At 40.8% G+C, this 24,363-nt stretch overlaps 1 protein-coding gene across 7 annotated transcripts in view; it reads right to left on the reverse strand.

Annotated features, from left to right (window-relative positions):
- LOC131105461 (CUB and sushi domain-containing protein 3-like) overlaps nucleotides 1-24,363 on the reverse strand; it is a 255,318-nt gene that overhangs the window by 164,128 nt on the left and 66,827 nt on the right. For all 7 annotated transcript variants that reach the window (XM_058053597.1, XM_058053598.1, XM_058053599.1 and 4 more), the window contains 14 exons: nucleotides 23,531-23,643; nucleotides 22,482-22,559; nucleotides 20,038-20,125; nucleotides 18,518-18,642; nucleotides 18,009-18,130; nucleotides 14,053-14,156; nucleotides 12,821-12,933; nucleotides 12,381-12,563; nucleotides 11,411-11,737; nucleotides 10,048-10,242; nucleotides 9,669-9,807; nucleotides 8,948-9,135; nucleotides 4,332-4,520; nucleotides 1,424-1,540 (listed from right to left, as the gene is read on the reverse strand). In XM_058053597.1, the coding sequence (XP_057909580.1) occupies nucleotides 1,424-1,540; nucleotides 4,332-4,520; nucleotides 8,948-9,135; nucleotides 9,669-9,807; nucleotides 10,048-10,242; nucleotides 11,411-11,737; nucleotides 12,381-12,563; nucleotides 12,821-12,933; nucleotides 14,053-14,156; nucleotides 18,009-18,130; nucleotides 18,518-18,642; nucleotides 20,038-20,125; nucleotides 22,482-22,559; nucleotides 23,531-23,643 (2,081 nt within the window). The remainder of the gene's footprint in view (nucleotides 1-1,423; nucleotides 1,541-4,331; nucleotides 4,521-8,947; nucleotides 9,136-9,668; nucleotides 9,808-10,047; nucleotides 10,243-11,410; nucleotides 11,738-12,380; nucleotides 12,564-12,820; nucleotides 12,934-14,052; nucleotides 14,157-18,008; nucleotides 18,131-18,517; nucleotides 18,643-20,037; nucleotides 20,126-22,481; nucleotides 22,560-23,530; nucleotides 23,644-24,363) is intronic.

The raw sequence follows: 24,363 nt of genomic DNA on the forward strand, positions 1-24,363 counted from the left end.
GATGGATGTTTGGCTGGCATTAGGTTTCTATTATTTCCTTAGATTATTAAAATACATTTATACATTTATTATAGATCCTACACACATCCACAGAGTCAGGAGATCTGGAAGATCTGGGTTTGAATCTCCGTCGGACATCTTTGTGTGAAGTTTGCATGTTCTCATCATTCCTCAGGCCACTCCAGCTTCCTCCCACCGCTTATCCTCACTAGGGTAGCGGGTATGCTGGAGCCTATCCCAGCTGCCGAAAGGCGAGGTACAACCTGGACTGGCCGCTACCCAACGGCAGGGCACATATAGACATGCTAGGTTAATTGTCCATAGGTATGAATGCGAGTGTGAATGGTTGTTTGTCTATATGTGCCCTGTGATTGGCCGGCGACCCGTTCAGGGTGTACCTTGCTTCTCGCCCAAAGTCATCTGGGATACCCCCACCAACCTAATGAGGCTTAAGCGACATAGAAAAGAAATTACTAAATGAATGAACGTTGATCTATACGCCATCGCTTCTTTGGTTGTTTGCTGCTTGATCCAATCTGTCAAAAATGTTTGAGGGGCTAATGAGAGTGTGCACAAGTATCCTTTTGCATACTTGAGTTGGATCAGTCTGACCACTGATGTCTGCCGTCTGCCCCCTATCAAGGCATTGCTTCCCAGAGGACAGCCGCATATGAATTGCTTTTCTTTTTAAAAGCAATCATCTCCAACCTGAGGAAACCATGTCATCATGGTGGTAGAATTTGAGTGGCACGGGGCAAACATTGATTTTTTTTATTTGTATTTTTTGTGCTGAGCCAAACACAAAAGGAAGGTTACATTTATTTTATTCATATTTATTATTATTATTATTTATTTATTATTATTATTTTTATTAATTAATACATTTATTTAGCTATAATTTTGTTTGTGCTGAGCCAAACACAATATTTATTTTATTTATTTTATTTATTTTATTTATTTTATTTATTTTATTTATTTTATTTATTTTATTTATTTTATTTATTTTATTTATGTACTATTGTTGTTTTTTATTAATTAATGAATTCATTTATTTTTGCTATAATTTTAAATAAACTTTTAGAAAGTGATCAAGCAATTTTATCTTGACACAGAAGAGAAGAAGATAATTAGGATACTCCGATCGATCGGCCAAAACAACGTGATTGGCACATGCCAATAAACGCCTCACAACGCCGATGACCTCACAGTATCGCAGCATGCAACTCATCTGCGTTTCAGGAAGAGGACATAGTTGAGGCTGATGTTTGTAACCTAACTTCCTAATGGCGATCATGTCAAAATTTACGAGAACATTTTGTGTTCATTGATTTTGCACTAAACTATGGGGAATACATTTGCCGTGACAAGCGGATGCGTGTGTCCATTCCAGGATAGGCAGCGTGCGATTGTGTTTCCGACAAACCTTTTCCATGGCTGACCTCCACAGTCCACGTACAGTTCAAGGAGTTGGGATACAGCTCAGGGTAGCCAGGCGAGAGGATGACACCACCGGGTCCTCTAATATCCCCACCGCATGACGCTGAACAGAAAGGCAGGAAAAGGAATGATAAATGCTGCTGGGGGAAAAAGTAAACTGTAAATGAAGCAATAAATCCCTCACCTGAAGACAAAGGAGCAATTGGGATGAATAATGCATTTGAGTCACATCACATCCTATCCTACTATTTTATGACGACCTGTAATTCTGCCAACACAATGTTTTTTTCGTCTGCCTTGTTTCAAAGCGACCCTCTGTCTGCTCAGACGATAAATCATTCATTGATTCAGCAATTCCATCGTGCAACCCTCCATACGGTCTCCTCATAAATTACCTTAAAGTGAAATGTGGTCAGAAATGCGTATATCCCATTACATTTACAGTCCATGCCTGACACCAGCATATTCGCAGAATTAAAGCGGTTATTGCAGCCATTACCTTAAAGTCATCTTGAATTTAGTCCAGACAAATAAGATTACGTTTCACATTTCAGTCCGTCACCCGGATCGACGACCCGGTAGTGTTTGCTGATGCGATAGAAGTTGTTGTCTAAAAGGTGCGGCGCTCATTGGCGCCTTGATGAAATGATGCTCGTGTATGGAGATTATTGACTTATAATTTAATAGCAAAAAAAAGCCTCTAATCTCATCAAGGGAACTTGAGTTAATTCTCTGCTCTGATTGGCTGATGAGAGTGCGGAGGTTAATGCTGGATTCATTTGAAGGTTAACTGGTTTAATTGGATATTGTTCCAGCAGGCAATTACTTTTTTCATGCAGTCAATGGAACCCCCCCTTAAAAGGTCGTATCACATTACGGCTATCGGGTTTTTGATACGGCACGTATGGGAATTGACATGTTGGTCCACACGATTCACGTCCGTGCAAGTTCACTTCCACCGCGTTGACAGGTGAATAGTTGATTTGTGCCCTGGGAAGTCCTATGGCCCCATATCCATGGGACCCTCGGTGGTGGGAAATGATTGAATGGGTGGGTTTTATGGCTCACCCTGCACTGTGCTTTGAGTGTGTATGTACAGTATGTATACTCTTTGACCCAAACACCCTAAACAGCCAAGTGGCCGGACACCCCCCTCAATATTAGAAGTATAATATTTGGTTGCCATGTAAAAATTTTCAATAAAATGGATGTCAGATGTTTTGAAAGATCACTGGGATGCTGTGGAGCAACTTCCAGTTGCACACTCACACGCACACCTCTTGCCGTCACTCCTTTCCCCCCTTGGGCTCTGCAGCAAGCACAACACATCAATGCCTGAATCCTTATCCACCAACAAAATTATATCAAATATTTTATTAATGAGCCAGAATTACATAAAGTCATTAAAAGTGGATGAGCACGCTTGGCAAAGCGTCTATTCCGAGGCCGCATAGGCAGCAGGCCAAGGCATTTGGCACCAGCCCGGCTCACACCTAGGCAAGAAAGGGCTTCAGGACATAAAGTTAATTTACAGGCCATTGCATACGCAGCATTATATCTCATGCACGATATGGCGCATACTGCCAACTCTTGCATGTAGTTTATTTGTTATACTCCTTCAAATGACTGGTCCGTGACTAAGGGACATCATTTACAGTCTGCACACCGCAACAATATTCACCACATTATCCCCCACGCTTGTGAAATTCCAGCCCTTGGAGATAATACGGGATAACACAACTAGGAGAAACAGCTGAACTTCTTGCTTTGAAGTTGAGATAATCTGTTTTCACGTTTACATGACTCATAACACGCTCTCTAAGTAAGTTATTCACAAAAAGACTAAGTCTAGCTATTGAGGAGAAATGTTTGGACAGGCATATGCTTGCTTTCGAGGCTCTGCCCACAGAGAAATATGGAGTAATAACTACAAAAGCAATCTTCACTCGCTAAATGTGCTGCAAAAAAGGTCAGTAAGGATAATTCATAATGCCGCCGACAGAGAACATACTAACTCCTTATTTCTAAAATCACAAATACTTCAACTTGCTGATATAGTTCATCTTCAGCTAAAATAATGCATAAGGCTAAAAATAACCAATTACCTAAAAATGTCATCCAGTACTTCTCGAGGAGAAATATGATCTCAGGGAAGAAGTACATTTGAAACACTTCTATGCTAGGACTACGTTATGCTAGCCATAGCATTTCAGTATGTGGAATCAAACTATGGAATGGATTGAGTAAGGAAATCAAACAATCAAACTTAAACTGTATTATGGAAAGCAGGAAGTGAACAAATGTAACAGTTACTGATTGTAAAAGTACCAGATGGAGGGGTAGGATTTAATAAGCTTTGCTTCTTCCTACTCCTTTTGGACATGTGGAACTGGGAACTGATTATGGGATGCACTCAATTGGAATCTGATGCATGTTCAAATGAAATTAAACCATTACCATTACCATTACCATTACCATTACAGTCAGACACACGGTGGCTACCAAAAGTAACTTTCAGCCTTGTTTCAGTTCAGTGTGATGCTTTCTACTGGATTTCCTATGCAAAGCTTCCAAAAACATGCAACCTAAACTGTCCCACTTTTCTGGAAGCCTTGATTGCAGCGCTCCTTGTTGGCTCGACGGACACGTCTCGGGCAGGTCTGGCTCACAACCGACACCGGGTTTATCTCGGGTTGATGGTTTATCCAATCCAAACGCGGTCTTTGGTCACAGGTACATTTCCGGACTGTGCTTGTTTTGGCTTGATTGACAGAGTTTTGCCAATAAAACTACAAACTATAAAACTATGAGTGAGACGATTTACATTAGCCATGAGATAATTGTACGATGAACTTGTGGAATTGGTGCATGATGCGTAATGTTGGCGGGCATACCGTCACAAGTGGGCAGCGGGTGGCTCCAGAAGTGGTTCTTCTCACAAACCAGAGGTTCCTCATGACTTAGTCGATATCCTGGATCACATTGGAAGGACATTGTGGAGCCGATGGACAGGTCATGGCTGAGCCGCACACCATTGACCGGGATACCAGGATCCATGCAGGAGTACGTGTCCACCGTAACAACTAAAAAAATACACAAAAAGGACTTCTTTAGGACTATTTATAAATACACAAATCTGCACTGGTTTATTTAAATAAATGAATATGACAGTTGATCTGCAGAAGCATACTGAATCAGTGAAGAAGAATTAGCAATCCTATAATTTCCCAATCTGTAGAATATCTGGTCTTTAAAAAGTGCTGAGCTTTGATGTCGCTTCAGCATCAAAACTAAAAGATATGCATAATAGAGGAAGCAGGTTAAGTTTTTCAAAGCATCTCCACTTTTGCCTTTCATATCGACTCTCGCGTTTAAAAATGCATGCTTTTGTGAAAAGGTGAAGACAATATGACATGACGAGCAGAACACACACCAAAAAGCACAACGACATTCTGTTGTTTGTGAGTTTGTCAGGCAGCCGAACCATTTGGGAGATACGGAACACACAACTATTAGAGTCTATGAACAAAGTGTGTCATTACTTCCTTTTGCTTTTTGTATATAAAAAAGATTGTGGCTATCACTAAGCTATCGCTTTCTGTAGTCAGCCGGGGAAGCTAAAAAAGGAACTTTGCAGCAAGGCTATTTTTGTTATCCCAAGTGTTTTGTTTTCTCTAAGGTAAGACGTTTAAGATTGCAGACAATTTTGACTGATTTTAACATCAGTGTCCTAAACATGCATAGAGAGTCTGTGACCTTACATGCATTATGATGCACATCATGATGTGCTATATATATCACTATATTGACAGTTACTATGGTACTCATTATGGCATTGGATGCTCATATCACCTCCTACTTCGGCACGAGGTGCATTATTAAAAAAAAAACAAAAAAAAAACAACAAACTGTATTATGGAAAGCAGGAAGTGAACAAATGTAACAGTTACCGATTGTAAAAGTACCAGATGGAGGGGTAGGATTTAATAAGCTTTGCTTCTTCCTACTCCTTTTGGACATGTGGAACTGGGAACTGATTATGGGATGCATTCAATTGTAATCTGATGCATGTTCAAATGAAATTAAACCATTACCATTACCATTATATACAGTGAAACCTTGGTTAGCATACATGCTAACCTGGTGCATTTTTGCTTTTACATCAAAAATTTACACCAAAATTGTGCCACGGTTCGGGTACATTTCCCCGAGTGTGTACAATGTTTTATGGGTATATATGTACATTTACATGCATTAACAGGTACAATCAGGCTGCACGGCGGTCTAGTGGTTAGCGCACAGACCTCACAGCTAGGAGACCTGAGTTCAATTCCACCCTCGGCCATCTCTGTGTGGAGTTTGCATGTTTTCCCCGTGCATGCGTGGGTTTTCTCCGGGTACTCCGGTTTCCTCCCACATTCCAAAAACATGCTAGGTTCTATATTTACGCACTTGCAGCTACGTTGGCTCATACCCGCCATTGGCAGACAAATGCAGCTGGTCAGTTTAATTCTACAGCGTTCGACGGAAGTCTGTTTTGTGCAAGCCATTTTACAAATGTATGAAGCAAGGTCTCCTCGAAGCATTCCAGCAGTAACATATGACCTAAATTGCAATAGAACTAATATGATTTTACTGTTATTGCTTTGCAGTGGCCTCGTGAAAAAAAGAGCAATGCACTTGAAAATGAAACATAATAAGACAGACATTTGTGGTCTGATCTCAGTCAATAGTGCTAACATAACAACAAACTCTGTTTTATGAATCACATCTGTGTGACGAGGGTAATTGTGATATTGCAAGCAATCTTGAAATTGATCATTCCCTGTCCAGACAATTTGATTTCTTTCAAGCACTCTAAGTCAATGCATAATGGTGTGGAAAGAAAAGCACTGCTTCCAACAAACATTCCCTGAGAATAGAAACGCTCTACCCGTGCTTTAGCGGCAAAGAGTACTCAATTACCAAAATCTGCAAGGATAGATTCTCAATCTCAAAGGAAAACTGCACTTTTGTAAGATTTTTGCCCATTTTTCACAATCCTTATGTGATGTCTTTCGCTTGTATGTGCAATCGAGATAGCCGCCTCGTGTTGGCAGTTGTTCACCAACATTGCAGGTAATGGGGATTCGCTTATTTGGCCTGTAAGCCTTTTTAAAACAAGCATCCAAGGTGTTCAATTTGCATGCTGTTACCTGTATACGAATTAACCAAGCTATAACAACGTTGTTATTGTAGGTGCTAACACTGAGGAACTACTTTTCTGGATTAGTAACATGACACCTTAATCAGAGCACTTATATTGGCTGTGTATATATCTATGATATCAATCGCTATGTATTCCATGTATCACAATCTATATCATTGTGACCTACTCTATGGACAGTTCCTCCCGCCCCGCTGACCTGGGGCTTATTTTCCAGTTGATTTGACTTAGGTGGGAAAAAAATGTTTCTCCCACTGCAGGGTTTGGTAGCGCTAATAATTCTTTGTCTCTTGGAGCAGCGTCCTCCTGGTCTGATGCCTTTCCATAGGTGATAACAGAGTGCAGCAGAAACACTAGATTTACGTCTGCATGGCTTTGTGAGAAGCCACAATAACATCATCCAGTCATGACGGTACCGACTCTCACGGCACCCGTCTGCTTCTGAAATCTGCAGCTCATCCTCCGTATATATACTCAGACTCAAAACTGTATTGTTCGAGATCCTCACTGGTCTCACCAAGGTTAGGGGGAGCAAACACAGTGGATCTACGCTGTTATTGTTGGTGGAAGTAGCGTTCCTTGCTAGGTGCTATGTGCTGTGGGAAATCAATGCACCAAAGAAAGAAGTTCCGGTATGCTTCACATACTGAAATACTGCGAGTATTACATGTCGGCATGTTATTACATGTTCACGGCATCAATATAAAAAAAATTCTTAGAGGCTTTTAGTAGGGCTGTCAATACGAGGAGGTGACGGGAATTCCCTTTTTGGTCCTTTTTGACACTTTGCCCACACCATAATTTGAGGAACCTCTGCACTGTTGAGCAAAAATGGCCAAAAAAAGGTCATCTTGAATGGTTAAGTTTGGCTTCAAGGTCCTGGCAGATGGATCTCTCAGCAAGACCAAAAGGTATTTGTATCTTCTGTTACTCTGAGCTGTGTTATCACGGAGTACACGGAGTCTGGAATCAAAGAACCGTGATAAACGAGGGAATATGGACTCTTCAAGCAAAGGTAATGGTAATGGTAATGGTTTAATTTCATTTGAACATGCATCAGATTACAATTGAGTACATCCCATAATCAGTTCACAGTTTCACATGTCCAAAAGGAGTAGGAAGAAGCAAAGCTTATTAAAACCTACCCCTCCATCTGGTACTTTTACAACCAGTAACTGTTACATTTGTTCACTTCCTGTCTTTCTGATATAATTTAATTTATTATTTCTTATTATTTTGTATTTATTTAGTTTTTGGGGTTTTTTTTTGTTTGATTCCACATACTGAAATGCTATGGCTTTTTAACATAGTCCTAGCATATAAGTGTTTCACATTTAGTTCTTCCATATTTCTCCTCTCTTGTAGAGAAGTACTGGATGACATTTTTAGGTAATTGGTTATTTTTAGCCTTATGCATTATTTTAGCTGTTTGAAGATGAACTAAATCAAAAAATTTAAGTATTTGTGATTTTAGAAATAAGGAGTTAGTATGTCCTCTATAGGCCGCATTATGAATTATCCTTACTGACCTTTTTTGCACTACACTTAGCGAGTGAAGATTGCTTTTATAGTCATAAGTATGTCTTCCTTTTCTCCGTCTACCACCGTTTTTTGTCATATTACCCGACTGAGTCTGGAACTTGCACATACTTTTCCATGAACATGCGAAGAGGGCCTTTTTATGTACAGCTTGACTTCAAATCAAATGATTATACGAGGGTGCGCTGAGAAGTTCAAAGGCTGACTAAGAAGGAGTTATGCCACAGCAATGAAAATTGGTATGCGCGCATTCAATTCAACCTTTTCTGATACTAACTGCATGGTTTCCTTTCAGATAAACCCACATTAAATCAATAATTCAGGACTCTGAAAAGCAGTTCTAAAGACATTTCATAAAAATGTCTTCAATGTGGCACTATTGCTAACTTATCAAATATCTCCAGAAACAAGGTTTAGCCCACCAAGTTGGGGGATGATGCTTCAGCTTTATCCACCGTGGAAACGTGGACGACCGAATTCAAGACAGGTAAAGAGTCCCGAAGACGATCCAGTCACGGCCGCCAACCAAGACAACATGAGGTGTGTTCAGGACACGGTAATGGATGACAGACCGTTAACTGTTAATAGGAGAGATAATGCTGTAGGCATCTCCCGGGAATGTTTAGACAACATTCCATCCAACAAACTTTGGATGTCAAAGGTTTCTGCTCCGTGGGTGCCTCGGTGTTCTTGTCTGTGGAAGCAATGGCCGGTTGATCTAAACTAAACCTTTAGTCCACCCTTGGAAATCCACTAGTCTCTCACCTTCATAGAAGATCTTGAAGCCACTGTTCGATCTACTGTTGTCGGTCGTGAACAGCAAATACAGGAAGTTGCTGGTGCTAAACAGGAACTGAGGAACCTGGGTCCCATTGAACGAGCCAATCAGAGGTGAAAGCAGGTTTGGGCCGTCATGCACCTCCAGGAAGTCATAGCTGAGTTCAGTTTGAAACCTTGAAAATAAAAGAATGATGAATAGAAAATTAATGCATATCATGTTCTCATATTGTTTACTTATTTCACAACCCACAGATGGTTTCACCCAGGCCGTGCGTTAGAGTTCATTCAGGACAGTGTATTCAATTTCTATTTGTTGTATAGATGTGTGAGAGGGCGGCACGGCGGACGAGTGGTTAGCGCGCAGACCTCACAGCTAGGAGACCAGGGTTCAATTCCACCCTCGGCCATCTCTGTGTGGAGTTTGCATGTGCATGAGTGGGTTTTCTCCGGGTACTCCAGTTTCCTCCCACATTCCAAAAACATGCTAGGTTAATTGGCAACTCCAAATTGTCCATAGGTATGAATGTGAGTGTGAATGGTTGTTTGTCTATATGTGCCCTGTGATTGGCTGGCGACCAGTCCAGGGTGTCTTCTCGAAGACCGAAGACAGCACTCCCTGCGACCCTCGTGAGGAAAAGCGGTAAAAAATGAATGAATGTTGTGTGTACATGTATTTACAGTGTGCAATGCATTTAATGATACACACCTGTCAAAACTGATCTTGATGGAGCGTCCTGGCTCTGCTTCAATGACCCACTCACAACTGAGAGAGTCTTTGTAGTAGCCGGGCCACCCTGGAGACAAGATGACTCCAGAAGGACCCGAGTAATGACCTCCGCAAGGGGCTGGTTGAGGGGAAGAATATTTACGTTGGATGGACACGGAAGTTAAACATGTAAACAGGTAAAGGTATTTTGGTAGGGAGTGACACAAGTAAGTGAATTAAGACAATATGAGCCACCATAGTGTTGCTCCATAATAATAATAATTGCATATATGTAGAATAAATAAAATAATGGCTAAACAGACATAATAGACATCCATCCAAAACGCACATAATCATTATGATTATTGTGTTTTTATACCTTCACATTTTGGAATGAGACCGCTCCACATCACCTTGCCTTCCTCTAAATGGCACGTGATGGTGTCGGCCCCCTGCGTCTTGATGAAGCCCTCCTCACAGACCACCGAGATGGAGCTGCCCAGTTGGAAACTGTCCCCGAAGCGCCTGGCATTCAGTGGTATGCCAGGGTCAGGGCACTCATTACGTCCGAAAGCTTGTAATGAGTAAAAAGACAGCACGATGTGGTGACAAGCGCTCTCGTTTTCATGACAAATGGCTTCTTTGAGGTGTGTAGAGATAAGGTAAATAGATGTAGCTGTCTGTAGGACAGCGAGGAACCTAAAACAGCTTGTTCTGTGTACACCTAGCGTCGACAATATCCGCTACTTCTTGTCTCTTTGCCAGGAGATAGAAAATGCCACATATTTTGTCAATGAGCCATAAAAGCTGAGCACAGTATGTTGATTTTTTTACTCATTCCCTGCGCTTGGATTGGGCTTTGTAGAGTTTTATTTTACTTAAAGGGGACCTAGTATGCTTTTTTTACACTTCAGAAATGCATCATCTCGGTTTATAAACTCCTATAAAGTTGGCGGCACAAACCGGAAGTCTTTCCATGCACTCGGCAATGGGCAAAATCGCCCTTTATTATCAAGTCCTATATCGTTTCTGATCACACAAAGGAGCACAGCTGAGTGAGTGGGCATGCCTGGAGGCGGGGCCTGGGTGGAATACTTTAAAAAAAGACTGTTTTTGTCGGAAGCACGAAATCCAAAGAAATACAGCTGAATAAGTGCGGATTTATTGCACTACTGTAAATATTACTGTTATTATATCTTGTCACATTCATACGGTTCATACTGTTTATAATCTGTATAATCTGCAATAGACATACTACAGTCATATAGTCATATATAGTCATATCCCTGTATATGTATATTCACACTGTATCATAGTCATAGCATGTTATAGTTTGTATATACATATATCTGTTCATTTACAGCTCTATTCTATTTCTTCATTTATTTACTAATAAGGTATTTATAAATTTGCACTTCTGGTTGGATGCTAACTGCATTTTGTTGTCCTTTACCAGCAATAACAATAAAGTTGAATCTAATCTAATCTAATCTAGTCTAATCTAATCTAATTGAATTTAAATCTAATTCTGGACAAACTACAAGGCTTTTTGTGCTGGTTATTGCGTGTAGCTGCTCTATAGGAGTCCACCACTCAATACAAAAGGCTGGAAAATGAGTATAATAGGTCCCCTTTTATAGACCCACCATTATGTTCATCCACAAAGACACTTGACATTCTTACCAGATGCATGCCCAGTAATTCATGATCATTTTAAGCCAACTCCTCAAGTGTCCACTTACTGCTGTAGGTGATGTTGAAGCCCCGCCCTGACATGGAGTGATCTGCCTGAAACTCCAGCTGCAGGATGTTACTGTTGGACGTCAGGTGGGAGGGGACTTCCGCCCCCGAGAAACGCCCCAAAATTGTAGCTCCCGACTGGTCGCCATCTTTAATTGTGAGGAAGTCGTAGGGCGGTTCAAGGTCAAAGTCATTAAAGGCCAAGTGGATTCGGGAACCGGCCTCCGAGATGATCAACCACACACAGTTGAGGTTGTTCCCGTAGCCTTCTGGATAGTCTGGAGACAACACGGTCCCCATGGGAGCCGTGAAGTTGGAAAAACAGGGAACTGCGCGGGAAAGACATGACAAATATGAACACATATTTAAAAAAAATATCCCAGGCGAGACAATTTGTTTTTACAGGAACAACATGACCGTCCACGTCCATTCTACATTCTGCCAGGCCAAGCTCTGAACAAAACATTGTTGGCTTGGTATGACTAGTTGCGGGAGAAACTACTGCTCCCTGGGGTCCCGAGGCAATGGAGAAACATGAGGCTTTAAGGGGGCTGCAGCAATAAGAACTGCTGTGCAGAAATCCAGTGTAGACAGAAATCACGATGAGCGTGGGGTTATGCACGTCGGGGTGTCCCAACGGACACTGTTAACTACAAGTCACAAGACTCAGTTTTTGTTGTGAAATCAGGGTAGGCACAGCACAGTGAAACGAGACATCCACGATGTTTACAGAGTATTTGCACTACTCCTCTTCCCCCCCTCTACTTAACAAAGCAGCCATATAGCATCAATTTGCCCTTTGACATTCAGTGAATTGGCGTTTCCACACAAAGCCCAGCACAGCCATTTCACAGCATTGTAATTAATCCTCCAATAGCTTGGTGTCATTGTGAACTTTCCAAGCACATAAGTAATTGCTTAATTTTCCGCCGTGAAAAAAAAAAAAAAAAAAAAAAAGCACGTTGGACTCACATATGCAGATGGGGATGTTTGCAGACCACTGATTGTTGTTCTGGCAGGTTATCATCCTCTCCCCAATGAGCTCAAATCCAAACTGGCACTCAAAGCGCAAAACGTCTCCATTTAAAAAACCACTTCCCTCCTGGTAGCCATAAAGTGGTGTACCAGGATCGCCGCAACTCTCTTTGTCAATTTCTGTGAGTGAAGGGCAGAAATGGAAATACAGTATGAGAACTGGAGATGAAAAGTAGAAGGTTAAGGCAAGCCAAGTACAGTCAATAGAGGCGTATTCAATATGTTCTATTAACAGGATCAGTAAATCCAGTCAAGGAATGGGAGCCGGCCAGACAAACGGGAAGACGGGAAAAGTGACCGACTGCTTTACTGATGGAGACGAGCATTGATCACAGCCGTGCATACAGATGGCGGCCCCAACGCTAGACTCTTTGTACCTTTATAGTTGATCTTGAAGCCGATTGATCCCACGCTTTCATCAGATTGGAGATGAAGCCACATCTGATGGGACATGCTGACGATCAGGTCTGGCACGAAGCTCCCAGTTAGTCTATGGAAACAAAACACAAACATTTCAACAACCGAGCCTTAAATATTATAGACGATTGCACTATATGCATTCTTATTTAAATAATGTATATTTTATCAGTGAATAATAATTTTAGATTATTGTTGTAGCTGTATTTTTATTTAAACGATGTACTGTATTTTCCGGACAGTAAGCCAAAATTCAGAATGAAGAAGAAAAAAACATCTAAGCCACCATTTTGGGGGAAATTGAATGAATTCATCGTGAAAGGCAAGTTATAGTAATAATAATAAAATGGAGAGCAACAGATTAAATAAGTGTCTGTTATCGAAACGTGACTAAATGGTATGTTGACATAAGATAAGAACAGTTACTCTACTACTAGTTTACCTGCAGCCTGTGGTATGCAGAATATAATATGATGTAAGACAGGGGTGGGCAAACTACGGCCCGGGGGCCACATGCGGTCCACCAAGCTTTTGAATCCGGCCCGCCAGTTGCTTTCTAAGTATTTAAACTTTTGACATACAAACTAGCACAAAAAAAAACAATAATAAATAAATAATAACATACAAACTAGCAAAGGACTTGCAAGTTTATTTTATTTAGTAAAAAAAAAAATCCAACAAAACTGTAAAATTACATTATATAGTTTGATGTGGTATGATGTTTAAAGTGCTCCTGAAAAAAACAAAATAAAAATTAATAAAATAAATATACATTTAAAAAATAAAATTGGACAATTGTAGAAAATTTAAATAGTGTGTGTGTGTGTGTGTTAAATATATTTTCTGGTCCCCTATACAATTTTGTTAACTCAATGCGGCCCACGAGTCAAAATATTTGCCCACCCCTGATGTAAGATGATGTTTACATTGTAAACTATTCAGTGGTACAGGAAAATAGGAGTAACAGATACTGGCACACAAACCGAGCGCGTCCTGTTGTTGCTGCCGATGTCAAAAAAACACCTAAGTCGCTTAGGAGTGTAACTCACAGGACCAGCCAAGCGTTAAAAAAAGTGTGGCTTATAGGCCGGAAAATATGGTATATCGTACTAATCCTTAATAATAATGTGAAAATGATGTTCTGAAAGAAATGACAAAATAAAGCTACTGAAGTAATACGAGTGATACTTACACTTGTATTATAGTTTTAGAATCTCCTACTTCCGCTCCGTCTCCAATTGTAAGAGAATCATAGCCGATCTCCAAGTCAAACTCTTCAAAGTTGATCTGAATAACCTGGAATGAAAGTCAAAATTAATAAATACACCAAGAAAACACTTTACTTCAGAGGCTGACTTCACTGTTCCATTAAAAGTGCTCCCTGAAGGGAAATGGTTGTTTTATGTTGTGTTTCATGTATTACACGTAAATAACCAATCAATGCTGGTGCACCCTGAGCAGTGTTTTTGGGGTTTTTTTTTTGGATGTGATTACTTTGTTTTGTCTGCATATTTACTGGTCAGTTAGCTAAGGTGACTAAACCACCAAGGTGTCTTTGCATACCAGGAAACACATGTAGCAAACAACGTACAATACGCCATCCATCGCATCCTCACCTCAACATACAGAGCATCCACGGATAAGCCGTGCATATTCCTGCTTTCCCGTCTGGCAATGGCAAGTCAACAAATTCATTTTTAATTAACACTGATCATACATGAAGTGAAGCGAAAAGATTTGCGCATCTTATTGACCATTTAGGACTAGGACTACGTTAAAAAGCTATAGCATTTCAGTATGTGGAATCAAACTATGGAATGGATTGAGTAAGGACCTCAAACAATGCACAATACAAATACAAGGATGAAGAGTCTTGAACCAGTCATGATGTGCTATATATATCACTATATTGACACTTACTATGGTACCCATTATGGCATTGGATGCTCATATCACCGAGTACTTCGGTACGAGGTACATTATTTAAAAAAAAAATTAAAAAAAAAACCTTAAACTGTATTATAGAAAGCAGGAAGTGAACAAATGTAACAGTTACTGATTGTAAAAGTACCAGATGGAGGGGTAGGATTTAATAAGCTTTGCTTCTTCCTACTCCTTTTGGACATGTGGAACTGGGAACTGATTATGGGATGCACTCAATTGTAATCTGATGCATGTTCAAATGAAATAAAACCATTACCATTACCATTACCATTTATTTTGTATTCATTACCAAGATTTATGTTAGCATATACTGGCTGAGGAGTGTGTTTGTGGAGATGATAACTGTGTTTGTTGGCAAGAAAAGCTAATGAATGCAAGTAACACGTTTCATCTGTAAACGCTATAAAAGGCAAAATTTAGCTAGCTGCATTCTTGAGGCTTTGTTTTAGCAAAGACTCCAGTTGTAAAACTCGCATCAACAATAGCGGAAGGCAAACATGGAAGCCAAATCACATCTAATCACATTAGCCTTTGACGTGCATGCCAATGCTGCACACACGCGCTGTCAAACATGCATGCAGACACACCGCCGAAAACAAAAGACAACAAACATCCTTTCGAGCGGCGGGGCGCCCATGACGGCGATTGGGAGCTACCAGTTGATGGCGAAGGGACGGGTCAATCGCATGCGTTACCGACGTCATAAATATCACTTTGTAGATGTCATATGACATCAGTCAGCTGCCAGAAGTACGTTTTGAAAGGACGACTCCAGAGAGACACGCAAATGCGTGGATAAACTAACTCCTGAACTCCACTATAGAAATGGTTGTTGCTGTGGGGGCAGGCTGGAGCCTATCCCAGCAAAATGTGGGGTACACCCTGGAATGCTCGACAGCCACATGTGCTAGCTACAAAAGATTTTCAACACATAAGACAAAAATGGAGGCTGCACGGCGGACAAGTGGTTAGCGTGCAGACCTCACAGCTAGGAGACCAGGGTTCAATTCCACCCTCGGTGATCTCTGTGTGGAGTTTGCATGTTCTCCCCGTGCATGCGTGGGTTTTCTCCGGGTACTCCGGTTTCCTCCCACATTCCAAAAACATGCTAGGTTAATTAGCGACTCCAAATTGCCCATAGGTATGAATGTGAGTGTGAATGGTTGTTTGTCTATATGTGCCCTGTGATTGGCTGGGCACCAGTCCAGGCTGTACCCCGCCTCTTGCCTGAAGACAGCTGGGATAGGCTCCAGCACCAAAGACAGCTGGGATAGGTTCCAGCACCCTCGGCGACCCTCGTGAGGAAAAGCGGTAGAAAATGAATGAATGAATGAAGACAAAAATGGAGCACACCAAGACAGCTGGGATAGGCTCCAGCACCAAAGACAGCTGGGATAGGTTCCAGCACCCTCGGCGACCCTCGTGAGGATAAGCGGTAGAAAATTAATGAATGAATGAAGACAAAAATGGAGCACACCAAGACAGCTGGGATAGGCTCCAGCATACCCGCGACCCTCGTCAGGATAAGTGGCATAGAAAACGGATAGAGGGACGGATTTTACAATCCAACATTGAACGGAATCGTGTCATCGGTACTCTTGATGCCCGGTTCTGGTCTCTGCAGGTCCTTCAGTGGCAAACTGGTAGGACTGCTTGTTTGTATTGTGGATTGCATTGTGGATCAAAGGATTGAGGATCGCTTCTCAAGAGTGAAGGTCCTTAATCAATGTTTACCCCAGAGGCTCAACGAACTCTTACCCAGCTACTACAAAAAAACACAACAAAAAAGTCATTTACAATATACGTATAATCTCATAGGAAATCATTTGTGGGTTTTGCTTCATTCACACCAGTTCGGACTCTCTCAAGAACCGGTTCTCCTGCACGTAGTCCGATATCACATACAGAGCCTTAGAACTGCTTCAGTTTTATTTCCATAAAGTCAATGAAACAGTTTTTCCTATAAAAGCTTCATTATGTCAGCCTACCATTTTTTTGATGAAAATATGTTGATGTGCTCCATGTTATGAATGATATTAATATGACATCTGTTGGTGATACACGTACGATGACCAATGGCTCATCCCAATCAGGCCCTGTCTCTCGCCATGGGGGGGTTAAAGTCTGCAAAACATCCATTCATAACCGTCCCCTCACAATGCAGACATAAGCATAATTAGCATGATAACACTAACGGATCAACTTTCTTCTGCCAAGTGGGTTTCCCTGAGAGGACGCATGCCGCCACGCTGCTCCAGCACTTGCCAGTCCTGGCGAGTTCCAAACGTGCACCCTGTCCGGCTAATAAACAATAACAAAGTGAGCTGACACCTCGGCGCGTGTGAGTAACCGGACAGAATACCAATTGTGATCCAGACCTGATGCAGGCGAGCAGTAATGACCATTAGGAAAACAGCTTTGGCCTCTTCGCTTTGGGGACAAGTGGCTCCTCATTCAATCATTATTTCTCTCAATTTGTGTTGGTCCTGACGACTGAGCAGAATTGCTTATCTGCCAAACGCCATGTCTGAATTGCTAGTTGAGGGAAGAACTGCCGTGGCTATGTAAATTAATTGACAGTTGTGATGGAATGCAAAATATAAACGTATTCATTGTAACCTTTTACCACCTTGGGACACCCTTGGATAACACGCAGGCCGATATGCATACAAATGCCTTGGGTGGGGGAATATTGCAGCGATTGTTTTACAGTAATGGAAACTTTCACTTGGGAAAAAGGTGATGGTTCACTCCCTGTGGAAGCGTGTCCGATGCTAATTTATCATGGTGCTTTTATCTGACTAAATTTCGAAATACATACATTCACATAATCAATGATTCATAAGTCGTGTTTAATGCACAAATACAAGAACATGTACGGCCACAACTTGTCTATTGACTGTATTACATTTGTATCATGAAAAATGCCTTGTTAATTATTGTTATGTAGCGGAAACAAATTATTGCAACGGCTCTTAAAGTGTACACCGTTATAGTGTCTACCAGTGTATACTTTATGGAGTGCATCCCGGTTCAATTAGTTGTTTGAAGAACATGATAAAGAAAATGAGTTTGGTTGCAAAGAGCCGTTATTTGCAGCAGGAGCTCTGTGATTTCATTAGATGCAATAAAACAAGCAATGCATATTAAAAGATGCCTCCATTGCCAGTAAAGGTGAAAGTCGATTCACTCTTGTTGCACTACCTTATTGGGATCACTGGCAGTGATGATCCACACACACTGGGAATTGCTCTCATATTGGATGGGGAAGTTCGGGGACGTGAATGTTCCCGAAGGTCCCAGTAGATTCGACCCACATGTTTTCACTGCAAAAGAGCAAAACATAAAATTAAGACTGATCACAGTGTTAATCGTGCTTTTCTTTGAATTAACGCTCAGCGGTGTTTAATTCCGAACACGATCGATGAAGTAATGTTCATAGAGAAAGGTAATAAGTCATGTATTGCAAAGTGACAACAAAGTCATTTATTTTGTGCGCAAAACTGGTCTATTAACTACATCACCATTAATCAACTCTGGAAGTTCCTTCAGGTATTCCGAAACAAAAACAGACGGAACATTTGAAATGGAAAAGTAGCAGAGGTTTTCATTTATAATGAAGAGGAATTTACTTTCCTCCGTGCATCAAAGCTCTATCCAGAAGTAGCGCCTCCATCCGAGTGCTATGCTAAGGCTGGAGATGCCTCCCTCACCCTTGCAGACGGGTCTGTGGTCGCTCCAAGCTGCAAAGACTTCAGCCACGCGCTGGCAGGTAATCGTTTTGGAACCCTGCAGCACATGGTCTTCATCGCAGATAAATTGAGCAGTTGCGCCGATGCTGAGAAGATAAACATCATTAAAGCCTGAAAATGCAATCAATGGCTGAAAAAGTAACTCCTGATGAAATGTCGTGTTTATTATTTCATGGCAAGAATTCCATGTCAACATCGATATCGCTTGTTTTTGTAAATAAACAATATAATTAAAGAATTCTAATTAAAGAATTGAATTGAGAGGCAGGTTACACCCTCGACGGGTCGGTAGTCAATCACTAGGAAAATATAGACAAACAATCACACATATCGACAATTTAGAGTCTCTAATTAACCTAACGTGTTTTGAGATGTGGATGGAACCTGGAGTAGCGGGGGAAAAAAAACAATGCAAGCACGGGGAAAGCATGCAAACGCCTCACGGAGATTCAATCCCAGATCTCCTGACTGTGAAGTAGATGTGGTCCACATAGTTGTATCTTATTTAATTTGACATTTTGTAACAATTGTATTTTCACGTTTAAATTGTATTTTTGTTAAATTTAATCTATTAAGTGAATGCGGATGTACACACATTAAAGTTGTACATGTGTAAAAATCACTTCATTTTTAATTTGTGTTGTTTTTTTAATCATTGTACCTGAATGTTTCCTGCAGCCCCGTGGTTGGGCACCCCGACCTTACCGCCTGACAGCCTTTCAGTGTGCTTGGGGCTATGATGTGCTCGTTTACACACTTGAAATTAGTGTAAAAATGACACTTTTATACAATTGACCAAATGACCACCGTATCTTCACTCGTGTATCTAGAAGAGTTTGCCAGAAAAAGTCTTCCATCCCGACTTAATCCAGTTAAAACTTATTTTTATGTGATTAATTGCAATTAATTAAGAGTTAACTGTGGATGTGAAAATGTAATTAATCACGCTTCATAATTTGAATACTGTATATTGTATTATTTTAAATGGCCAAGCTTTGTATTTTGTATTATTAGTTATCAATATCCGCTTTATTTTTGTTAATTAATTATATAATTATATAATTTAATATTATATAATTTATGACTAGTTGCAGGATTAATTATAATAAATTACATGAATTATTTTTGCTGTATTTTCCCTTGTGCCAAGAAAAATCGACTACAAATGGCCTCTGGGTTGCACATGATATCACTGATATACATGATATTCATCAACTCTGTGGACTATTTAGCTTGTTAGCATCCTGTCGCGAGCGAATGATGGTAATTAATTAAAGAAAGAAGTCAGAGTGTGATTGCAGCTGGAGCTAATCGATGCCTGACAGCAGTAGATACACACTCATCGTATTATTTATTAGTATGTACTTCAATATGTACTGTAGATGCTGTTTATTGAATTCTTATAAAATTAGCAGATTTTTCTGTAATTATAAAATAAGACAAGAATTTGTCACACTTGAACTGCAAAGCCGCCATCTTACCTAAAGTCAGACCCGATCCTTTTGCCATTCTCGGGCTCTCCCGGATCAGGACAGTAATTGGACAACTGCTTGACTCCACCTTCATTCACTGAACACAAACAAGGTACAATAAAATACTTTGACAGAGACACTTCAATTATGAAACTTGCACTCCTGAAAAACATTTGCTACAGGAAAACTTTTTTTCATGTGGGGGGCAAAAAAATTAGTTTTCCGACAAATTGGCTCCATCTTTCAGAATCACAGATTTTTAAAGGTCAGCAATTTGGCAGGGAAGTTGGGAATACACACCCCATGTAGCGTCGAGGGTAAACACTGTACAGCTATCCTGCCTCCGCTACGCTGAAACAAATCAAGTCATCCGTGCTGGAAAAGAACTTAATGAACTTGAAATGTGTGGCCACAGCCACAACGTATCCTACTGGGCATCGTCCGATTGTTGTCGTCAAATGATACTGTAGGAAAAACATACTGTACTGCACTATTTGTATTTTGCATAGGGATCATCGTCCAATCATTTTTGGACGATGTCTTTGGAAAAGGTTGTGATTGGAATATGTCCATCAATGCCAATCACAAAAAAACAGCCACTCGTGGATCCTGTCCTATGAAATGCCGTGGGTGGTGTTCCACCCCCGTTTCCTTCACCTTTGCAGGTGTTTGGCAGCAAATCAAACATGTCTGCCGTGTGGAACCTACACACCGTGTGTTAGAGAACATGTTAAAAAAGTACATTTAATAAAGCATTTGAAGACCAATTTGCCGTGGCAACGCACGCATGAAATGGCCACGCTCACACACGACTTATTTCCACCTTGTCGAGCACCGTTTACGTCTAGCGCATGATGACAATAGCACGCTCAAAGCGCATCGTTCCCGCATGGGTTTACATTGTCACCGCCACTCCCCGCGTTATTTGGTCTGGCTGTGTCCTGGCTGATGCCACGCAACAGCCGGCATCGCCTCTAACGCTTCATTAATCGCTCTATTTGGAATAGACCTAGAAGATGTTGAGCTCCAGAGAAGAACCTGTCATCGCAGAAAAGAAAAGTAAGTAGAAACGATGTAGAAAGAGCATGCGTAAAAAGCACAAAGGAGGTGATAAATACAGAAAAAAGAGGCAGTGTGGAGGAGGGAATTGCTCACGAGAAGACATCGCTTTGGGCATTACGATAACTTATGAACAGAAATTCACAAGGAAGATCCAAGAGGCTGCACAAGTTGATTGAGAGTCCTCTTCCGACTTGCTCCAACAGGAAGTGGAACGTTAACCCATACATGCCAATGAGACACGCTTTGATTGTTTAGGTTTTAGGTTGTGGTGCGTTCACACGTCAAATGTCAATACCGGCAAGCAGTCCAGCACAGTTTAAACAATCTTCACGTCGATTTACGGCAATCTACTCAAAATTGTGTACCACCGTGAGGACAAAATGAGCGCATGTATAAATGAGGTTAAACTGGAGTATTTGGACGCTTACGGTGACGCAACAACCAATCAAACGGCAGTCAACATCCCGATGCGCTTTGACAATCACGGGGCAAAGTCAATAACCTGAAAAATAATTGAATTCATCGAACTCCATCAACAGTCTTTCTTTGCAGCCGCTCCCCCTTGCGGCCCCGCTACTGCTACCTGGAAGGAAATAGTAGTCCACTGCATTGCCGGAGTTCCACCAGACAATGTACATCAAAAGCCTCATCCTCCGTAGGTTTCACAAGGTTTAAAAATGTACGTCAAATATATTTTTGTCAAAATGAATGGATTTTACGGTTCCTTTTTCAGGTCACATAGCAAACAGACTTCCTGAGACCCATAAACGCCTCACCTTTTCATTTTTTTAATAATTACTTATTTTTTTTACAGGGGCCCTTGGAATTGCCCTGACGTTTTTCGTTCCCTCGCCAATGGCGCTGATCATAAATACGTTCCAGTTATGTGATCCGTATGGCCGACTTCACTTATGGATGATCCATATTGAAATCCTTGAAAACCTTGATCTGAGCATCCATATAACTTCCGTTTTGTGTTACAATTCGTGGGTTTGAGAATAACGGATTAATTGGATTAGCATTATTTCTTATGGGAAAAATTGATTTGGTTAGCATTGATTTGGTTAGCGTACTGTTCAGGTTTTGTGTGATCTTGTAAAACGGATCAATGACACTAGCTGAGGCTCCACTTTATTTCAACAACACAACAATGAGAAATGGAAATATAATCTAAATATCCAGATTATCATAATCTAGTTAGGTCTAATTCCAGAGAAAATGGGATAACTGGGTCACCACAAAGTTAGAGACAACTCTTATCCAAAACCTTAACAATGTAGGCTATGAAGCCAAACTCAGGCATTAAAAAAAAAACAAGACCCAGACCACAAACCTTACATAAATAAACACTCCAATGAAAATACCTGAATGAGGAGAAATCATCGACTTACTCAAAGACAGTTTGTTAGTGTTGTCCTTCCCCGGTAACAACTTCACCCCCCTGGATTTCAGCTCTCCGGAGCTTTTCACTGGTAAAAAAAAAAAAAAAGTAAGACAAAATTGCATCAAGAAAATAAGTTACAGTATTAGACGTGAGAAAATGCAGTACATGGTACATGTCCCTGGATAATACCGTGCCGTGGAGAACATCACAATGCCATATGTGCTGGTGGGCATCCTTTGTTCAAATAAAAAAAGGCTTTGATGCATTTCAATGCGTTACAATAAGTACGCTAGGAAACCCGAGCACCTCAGCTACAATGAATGATATATTGGAGATTAAAGGGACAAATTACATGTAAAGGACGCACGCCCGAAGACTCCATTGCTGTACAGTGGGGGCATGACTACGTACAGTACAAAAGCCATGTGATGCAATATTCTGTCATCGAGTTGAAGCATCAAGAAAAACAACCTTTAGCGATGGATGAAGCGTGGAAAAAAACAAGGCTTCCTGAACGTGTCCTCCCGCAGGACCCCATTGAGTGTTAAATAGCTGTGAAGATCGCCATAATGAGGGTTATAGATCTGCAACGTGTACATTTAAAGCTGAAAAACAGATTCCATAATACAATCATCCAATATTCATCATAACCCGATAAGAGGAGCATATTATTACATTTAAAAAAGGACTGAATTAATTTAGCAAAACGTGTTTATGGTTGAAGAGAGTTGCAAGTTGCAATGTTATTGAAAAGTACAAACTGCGACGCAAGGTCAGAGAACATTCCAAGGTCACGGCCGACTGTTCAGCCAGAGCTGAGAAAGTAAATATATTCATTGTTTGCATCACAAATATTACATTACAAAGGCCCGTGGAAAAAAAAACATTTTTCTAGCGACAAAGGATCTTTTAATAAACCTGCTTATTATGCAGTTAAGAAAGATCAAAAACGCTTTGTTTAGTCATTACGCCGTGTGTGTATTTCCAATGATGGGCCCTTGTCTTCAAATAGCGCTCCCTCCATTATGCCGTGCAAATGAAGAAAGCGTGTCTTACCTTGATACTGAGCCCTGAAGCCTTTGTGGCGGTGGTTACTCTCTGTCACAAAATGCAGCCGCAGCCAATTTTTGTTGCTGATGATGGGCGCTGGAATATTCATCCCTGTCAACCTAAAGACGGAGAACACAACAAACGTGAAATCGCTTAAAGCTTTATTCCAGGAAACCCAAAAAGCCAGGTTAATGACATTTCTCTGGTGTTTTATCCAACAAAAAGGTAAATATGACTAACAGGTTATTCCGTGTGGCAGCTTTCCCACTTTGAACAGAAGTTGCTTTTGAATTTGTTTATTGCACGTCAACAGGCTTTTGCGAGTGTGTATGTCTAACCTGTGTGTGCAGAATGTTTATGTTCAATCATTCAGTGAATACATTTAAATTACATTTCCCCTCTCGAGGACTAATAAAGGAATTCCAACTCTTTTATTTGGTTAATGAGTTCAAATGAGTCAATAACTATGTCAATCGTTCTCTATTGTTCCTTACGCTGGGGAATAAACAAACGTACATGATATTCCAATTAAGGAATAGAATGCGTGAGAGCTTATCCCGTGTTTACTTTGGGAAGCAACAGACAATGCATACATAAATACCTGCAGAGGAAACAACCGTGTGGTCCCATTTACAATAATTGTGATATAAAAAAAAAAACATAATGGCAGTTAATTACTTCATTTTAAACATCCAAATGATCACAACACAAACAGTCCAGTGTAATTGTGTGACGGAATTCTCCTGATAAATGCTAAGCTCCATGTCATCAAGCCACTGCAGGTGATATCCTGGCTGTGTGGTTGTGTGATGTATTTACTCCGGCTAACGATTTCCATG

Source organism: Doryrhamphus excisus, chromosome 17 (genome assembly GCF_030265055.1).
Source record: "Doryrhamphus excisus isolate RoL2022-K1 chromosome 17, RoL_Dexc_1.0, whole genome shotgun sequence".
NCBI classification, from domain to species: domain Eukaryota; kingdom Metazoa; phylum Chordata; class Actinopteri; order Syngnathiformes; family Syngnathidae; genus Doryrhamphus; species Doryrhamphus excisus.